The 7432-nt window shown below is 54.1% G+C and overlaps 1 protein-coding gene across 1 annotated transcript; it reads right to left on the bottom strand.

Moving 5' to 3' along the window:
* Window positions 1–2453: 2453 nt before the first annotated feature.
* On the bottom strand, window positions 2454–4829 carry LOC131984458 (uncharacterized). Its single transcript, XM_059349273.1, has 2 exons — window positions 4688–4829; window positions 2454–4594 (listed from the first exon to the last, which is right to left on the bottom strand). The coding sequence occupies exons 1-2, from the start codon at window positions 4827–4829 to the stop codon at window positions 2454–2456; spliced, it is 2283 nt and encodes a 760-aa protein (XP_059205256.1).
* Between the last annotated feature and the right edge of the window lie 2603 nt (window positions 4830–7432).

The raw sequence follows: 7432 nt of genomic DNA, 5'->3' as shown, positions 1-7432 counted from the left end.
GTGGCAAATCTATGAGAAAAAAATGTGCAAATTTGTGATTTAAAGTGGTGAATCTGGGAGAAAAAAGTTGTTTTTTTCACACTTTTTTCTCGTAAATTTGCAACTTTTTTCTTGTAGATTTGCCACTTTAATCTAGTAAATTTGCAACTTTTTTCTCTAAATATGAGCTGAAGTGACCAGAGACAGTTCTTGCCTGATGAAGGGTTAATTCATGTTCGTGACCTCTGTATGAAGCCTCATAGCTGCTTCAGGGGGGAGGAGCTCAGCTCTCCAGCAGACTAACAGAAACACTAGAGGAACACATGCAGTTTAGATTCAGACTGAACATTTCAGCACCAAGACACATTGAGAGAAATGTTGGTACCGCTTTATATTAAGGTCCTTGTAATAACCGTTAATTAACAAGTAATAAGGCCTTGTAAGTCCTTACAAGATGCTTATTAACATTACTGTGTGTTTATAAGCTTATATAAGTGTTAATAATGGCATTACAATACAGCTAATAGCAGGCTATAAGAGATGTATAATAAGAACATTAATAAAAGCCTCATGAGTATCTTATAATCCTTCATAATAGCATTACAAACACCCATAACCACCCATTATGTCTTTGCCATGCCTTTATTCATCTTTTGTTTGCTTATTGATATTAAAATATACTTTATTGCTCATCTATTATAAGTTAACTATAAGTTAACGATGCTTTTAGCAGCTAAAGGGATCTAAAGCGAGAACAATGCCTTATTACGTGTTAATTACTGGTTATTAAGGAGCTTATCATAAAGCCTTACAGAATATTTAAATGCTCAACATGAACTGGCCCCATGGAGCCCCAGCAGTGCTTCTCCAGTCTGGGAGCACATAATAAACCATGTTATTTTGTTTACACTTCTGTTCTATGTTGTCTAGTGTTCGTTACTGTTTCTGTAGCAAAGAGGGGAACGTGAAGGGAAGAATGGGAGAAAGACAGGAAGGAAGTCAGGAGAAATGAAACTAATGACAACATTAAAGTCCAGGAATCCTTTGTAAGAACTGCCACTAACTCTTCTTATTTAGCCCATAAACTAAACCTTTAGGTTATTTACATAACCCCGGTTCTCTGAGTAATATGAGTGAGATGTCTCACTATGGGATGCACGCCCCCGCTGCAGACCTCAGAAGCATTAATCTCAATACGCCAATCCTGATTGGCTGGTAAACGTGTCCGTCCGTCCGCCCGCGGTAGTCCCACCTCCTATAAGTACCGCCTGCGGACGGGAACACGTCATTCAAGATAAGCACCTCTTCTCACCCGCCCAAGCAAGAAGGGTTGTCTGGTGAGACATCTCACTCATATTACTCAGAGAACCGGGGTTATGTAAATAACCTAAAGTTCTCTTTCATAATATTTCGTTCGATGTCTCACTATGGGATATGGTTGCTCCCGTATTGCCAGACAAGCTTATCCAGCGTCCACCAACCCTCAGGGAAAACAATCTGTTCCAATCAGGACATCAACACCGCGCTTGCCACGCACGGAGCGGAGACGTCCAACATATAAAAGCGGACAAAAGTGAGAGGCGAGGACCAACTCGCCGCCGCACAAATGTCCTGAACAGACACTCCCCTGAACAAGGCCCAGGATGTAGCCATGCCCCGAGTCGAGTGCGCTCGCAGACCCACAGGTGGCTGCAAACCCTGACCCGCATAGGCCAAAGCAATCGCCTCCACCACCCAGTGGGACAGGCGCTGCTTCGTAATAGGCTTCCCTCTATGAGGACTAGCCCAGGAGACGAACAGCTGATCGCTCCTCCTGAACCCCCCAGTCCTATCCACATAGGTGCGCACAGCACGGACTGGACATAACGCATGCGACCGCAGCTCACCAGATGAGGCAGCAAAGGCCACAAGGTCAATAGGAGAACATGAGCCCACCACCTTAGGCACAAAAGCCGGGTTGGGCCTCAAGGTCATCCTCACATCTCCCGGGAAGAACTGAGTGCATGACGGGTGCACCGAAAGCGCATGAATGTCACTAACCCGCTTCGCCGAAGCCAGAGCCAGTAACAACACCGTCTTGAGAGACACGTGTTTCAAGTCGGCCCCCTCCAGTGGTTCAAACGGAGGGCCCTTGAGCCCCTCCAAAACCACAGCCAGGTCCCAAGGCGGCACCAGCGGCCTGGACACGGGGAGAAGCCTGCGCGCCCCCTTCATAAAACGGCAAACGAGCGGGTGCTGGCCCACCGTTAGCTTCCCAAATCCCACGTGGCACGCGGCAATAGCCGCCAAGTACACCTTAACCGTGGAGAAAGCCTTCCGATTGTCAATCAGGTCCTGCAAGAATGACAAAATCACCCCCACCGGACACTGAAAAGGAACGTGGCCGTTTCTGTGGCACCACTCCTCAAACACCCTCCACTTACAGTCATACAGAGACCTAGTGGAGGCGGCTCGAGCACTCTGAATAGTGGAAATCATCCGCTGTGAGAGACCCCCAGCTGACAGATTGAGCCACTCAGGGGCCAAGCCCAGAGCGCCAGGCGCTCCGGGTGCGGATGGAAGACCATCCCCCCCCCTTGCGACAGCAGGTCCCTGCGCAGCGGGAGCTGCCAGGGTTGGGTGCACAGCAACCGATATATCTCCGCCAGCCAATGCATCGCAGGCCAATGCGGAGCTACCAGAATCAGCGCGTGGCCGTGCTCCCTCACTCTGGACAGAGTGGGGGGTATCAAGGCCAGGGGAGGGAACGCATAAAGAAGCTCGCGCGGCCAGGCGTGCGCTAACGCGTCTATGCCGAGGGGAGCATCCACGCCGCGCAGAGAGTAAAACAGCGCGCACTGCGCGTTCTCTCGCGACGCGAACAGATCCACCGCGGCCCGACCGTAACGGGACCACAACTGCTCCACAACCTCCGGGTGCAGAGTCCATTCCCCGTACACTGGCGCGCCCCTGGACAACAGGTCCGCGCCCGTGTTCAGGACTCCCGGAACATGCGTCGCTCTCAGGGAGAGGAGACGACCGCAGCTCCACAGGATCAGTCTGCGTGCCAACATGTGCAGCTGACGGGAGCGTAAACCCCCCTGACGGTTGATATACGCCACCGTCGTCGTATTGTCCGTCCTCACCAGGACATGATGACCCATGAGAGACGGAAGAAAATGTTTCAGGGAGAGGAACACCGCTGAAAGCTCCAGAAAATTTATGTCAGACCGCTGGAGGCCCACACTCCAGACGCCCCTCACAGACCGGCCCTCGTGAATCCCGCCCCATCCCGTCAGGCTGGCGTCCGTAGTGACCACCTTCCTGGACAGAACGGAGCCCATGGGTACCCCGCGGGTCAGAAAGGACGGGACTCGCCAGTGGCGCAGCGACCTGGCGCACCCCGGCGTGACCGGCACCATCCGTGCGCCGTGACGCACGGGGTCCAGCCCACATGAGGCCACCCACAGCTGGAATTCCCTCATGTGGAGGCGACCGAGACGGACTACGAGAATGGCAGACGCCATCAACCCGAGTAACCGAAGACACAACCTGAATCGAACAGATTTCCCCGGACGAAAAAGCGCGAGACATGTCCTGAAGACCCTCACACGCTCCGCCGAGAGGCGTGCCGTGAAAGACACTGAGTCCAGGGATAATCCCAGAAAGATTATCTCCTGCGCCGGGGACAGCACGCTCTTTTCCGCGTTTATCACGAAACCCAGATCCACCAGGTGTTGCATGAGAACACGCGTGTGCGCTCTGGCCTCCTGCTCCGACTGTGCCAGCAGCAGCCAGTCGTCCAGATACGTGGCCAGGCGGATGCCCTGCCGTCTCAGCGGGGCTATCGCCGCTTCCGTGCACTGCACAAACACCCTCGGGCTTAAAGACAGGCCGAAGGGAAGTATGCGATACTCGTAGCAGATCCCCTGGAAAGCGAACCTCAGATACTTTCTGTGGGGAGGATAGATTGGGATGTGGAAATACGCGTCTTTCAGATCGACAGAAGTGAACCAATCGTTCTGCCGCACAAGGCGCAACAGGGATGTGTGTGTAAGCATCCTGAATTTGTATTTCCTGAGAAATTTGTTCAGAGCACGTAAATCCAGGATAGGGCGAATACCGGTCCCCCCCCGTTTGGGAACCAGAAAATACCTGGAGTAAAAACCGCTCTGACACTGTGCAGGGGGAACGACACAAATTGCTCTTTTGTTTAACAGCGAGAGGATTTCCTCCTGCAAAACACGAGCTGACTCCCCCCGAGCCTGAGAGTGTATTATACCGGCGAACCGCGGAGGAACGGCGGCGAACTTCAACCTGTAACCCCGCGAAATCGTCCTCAACACCCAGGGCGGAGCCGCGAGTGCGGCCCATCTCTCCCACCTGAGGGAGAGAGTGGTCCCGCACCGCAGCCCCTCCACCACAAGAGGCCCCAGCCGCGGTGCGGTGGCGGCCTCCCGTGGTGGAACAGTGGCACGGCACTCGGACGGCACAGTGGACGGCCGTCCGGGTGGGCAGCGCGGCGGCCCCGCCGTCCCCGCCTCGGCTTTTACCCGAGGGGGAACAGCGAGCGTTGCCACCGCGCTGCTCATTGTGATTCTTTTGGCTTTTATTAGCTGCGCCCTCGGCACTCGGCCTGGATGCGGCAGCGGGACACATTTTATTTTCTTTGAGAAAATGTGTGTGTGTGTGCGTGCTTGTGGACGTAAGACAGGGGCAACCGCTGAACTCTCCGCCGTCAAACGTCCATCTCTCCCGGCTCGCTCTGGCGCAGGCCGTGGCGGCTGGGAGGCGGGGGCGTGGGGGACCCCCGGGCACACGCTGAAAAGCCGAACAGGTGGGGCTGGAGAACGGGGAACGTCCAGCTGCATCACCGGTGGAGAGAGGGGCGGTCAGGCCGCTCTCTTCTTTTTCCTGGCCTGGCCGGTAGCTTGCGCAGGCGGGGCCGACGAAGCCGCGGTCGGGACCGAGGGTTTTCTGGGCCAGCTGGGCCGACCTGGCTGGGAAGGCGGCGCAGGCTGGGGTCTTGGCTGCTTAGGCACTTTAAACCGTGAAACCTGGGAAGCAGCCTGTGCGAAGGTTTTATGCTGCGCAGGTGGAGAGGGCGCAGGGGGCTTACGGGGGAGGCAGAGCTGGAGAGCCTCATCCTCCTTCTTTTTGGCTTCACACCGCCGTTGCATTGAGGCCAACGCGGAGCCAAAAATCCCCTCCGGGACAATGGGCATGTCCAGGACGTCGTCCTTCTCCCTGTCCGACAGGTTGGCGAGGTTGAGCCACCGCGCCCGTTCCTGCAGGACCATGGTCCCCATCGCTTTCCCCGTGGCCTGGACCGCGCAGCGTTGGACACGGAGACACAGGTCGGTGATGACCGGGATCTCCTCCCACGCAGCCGGGTCCTGAGTTTGCACAAAATCCTCACACAACTCAGCCTGGTAGGCCGTGAGCAGGGAGAGGACATTGAGCGCTTTGGCCGAAAGCGCAGCTGCCTTGTAGGCCTTTTCAGTCAGGGCTGACTGAAAACGGTCCGACTTAGACGGCAGGCTGGGGCTCCGGGAGGATACCGCTGACAGCCGCGGGTGGAGGTGCGCCGCGACGAGTGGCTCCATCGGAGGCATACGGAGCAGGCCCAGGCTCTCCATCGCTTCACAGTCGAGGGACGAGGCACCGGGGACCGGGCTCCTGCTGCTGTAGGGGCGGTCTTTCCACGAGCGCGCCACCTCATCCAGCAGTTCTGGGAAGACGGGGAGAAGTTGCCTTGTCGCGCTCCTGGCCAGGGGCAATTTCTTCCCCTCGTAGCGGGACCTGGCGGTCTCAGCTACGACAGCGGGCCAGGGGATGGCCAGCCGGGCAGCAGCGCGTTTGCACACGTCGAGCATGTCCGAGCTGGGGAGGGGAGAAGCTGGTAAGCTACTCTCATCTCCATCCCGAAAGGCAACGGAGACCGCGGGCTTTGCAGCCCCGGCCGGAGTGATGAAGACGTCGTCCTCTTCTTCATCCTCTGATATGAGGAGTTCAGAGGCGCAGTCATCATCGTCCCCATAGTCCAATTCCAGGACGTCTTCCTCCTGCGGGGAGACCGTGGCGAGGTCAGCCTGGGAGCCCCAGCTGGCACAAGCCTCCGGTACCGCCACCGCAGCGACCCCCGTCTCCTCTCCGTCTCCGGCGGCGCAGTCGGATGGGAGATAGGGGTCGAATCCAGACAAGCTAGCCTGGCGGGCTAGCCGTCGACGGAGACTCTTGACCGTGAACACCGCGCAGTGTTGACACGAGCCGGGGACGTCGATAGCTAGCCGGGCGTGTTCCAGCCCTAGGCAGCCCGAGCAGACCTGGTGTGGATCCCTGCTCGCAATCTTGTTCCCACAGCGGCACGAGCGGGCCGCTGAGTCTCCGTGCCCTCTGGTGTGAGGGGTATTCACCTCCATTCCGTGCGAGCTGGTGTGCAGGCAGGGAGTCGAGGATAGTTAGCTGGTGTGCTAACGCTAATTGCACCGAGGGACCGGCTGGTGTGCCGACACTCGGTACACGAGCTGCCTGGTGTGGCGCCGAGGACAGTGCTGACCAAGCCGTGGTGGGGCTAGGAAGCACTGAAATCGATCTGGTATGATCGACGAAGCAAATAAAATGTCCAAAAAACAAGCTAGCGCCCGGCGACAGAAGCTAAGTAAGATCCGTCTACAGACAGTTAAGCTAGCTAGCCTTGGACGCAAGATATGCTCCGGGTGAGAAGAGGTGTTTGAATGACGTGTTCCCGTCCGCAGGCGGTACTTATAGGAGGTGGGACTACCGCGGGCGGACGGACGGACACGTTTACCAGCCAATCAGGATTGGCGTATTGAGATTAATGCTTCTGAGGTCTGCAGCGGGGGCGTGCATCCCATAGTGAGACATCGAACGAAATATTATGAAAGAGAACATTATTTAAACAATTGCAACTACTTACAATTTATGAGGTCAATAAGTATCAAACAGGTTCTTATGTATAAAGTAATTAGCCTTCCTGCATCTTTACCTTTTACTTTTTTCATATTTACTTTGAGTTTAATTCTCATTATCATGCACATCTTACAAGAAGAAAGAATGATTTACATATTCCTTTCTGTAGGACCTCTGTTGACAAATTCTCATTAGTTTATCAAGGTGTTAGACATAAAACATCTAACAGAATCATCTTCCTCTTTAAATACTTTGAAGACCAAGCTCAAAAAATCCCTATAGATGTTCTACACCTTTGTATTTGTTTTGTTTGTATTTAGTTTGTATTTTTTTATTTCCATCTAGCTATGTAATTTAAGTAAAGTATAGTTATTTATAGGTTTAAGAGGGAGGGTCGTATATATAAGCCCCTTGGGCTTTTTGATCTTTCCTGCATTTTCTTTTACTGTTTTTGTACTGTTATTTCCTAACGATTGTATGTTTTTTAAGTGCAAACAACAATAAATAAAAAAATTTTTAAAAAAAAGTAGCATCATATAAT

The sequence above is a fragment of the Centropristis striata genome, chromosome 14 (genome assembly GCF_030273125.1).
Source record: "Centropristis striata isolate RG_2023a ecotype Rhode Island chromosome 14, C.striata_1.0, whole genome shotgun sequence".
NCBI classification, from domain to species: Eukaryota; Metazoa; Chordata; class Actinopteri; order Perciformes; family Serranidae; genus Centropristis; species Centropristis striata.
This window is presented reverse-complemented; position numbering and strand designations above follow the sequence as displayed.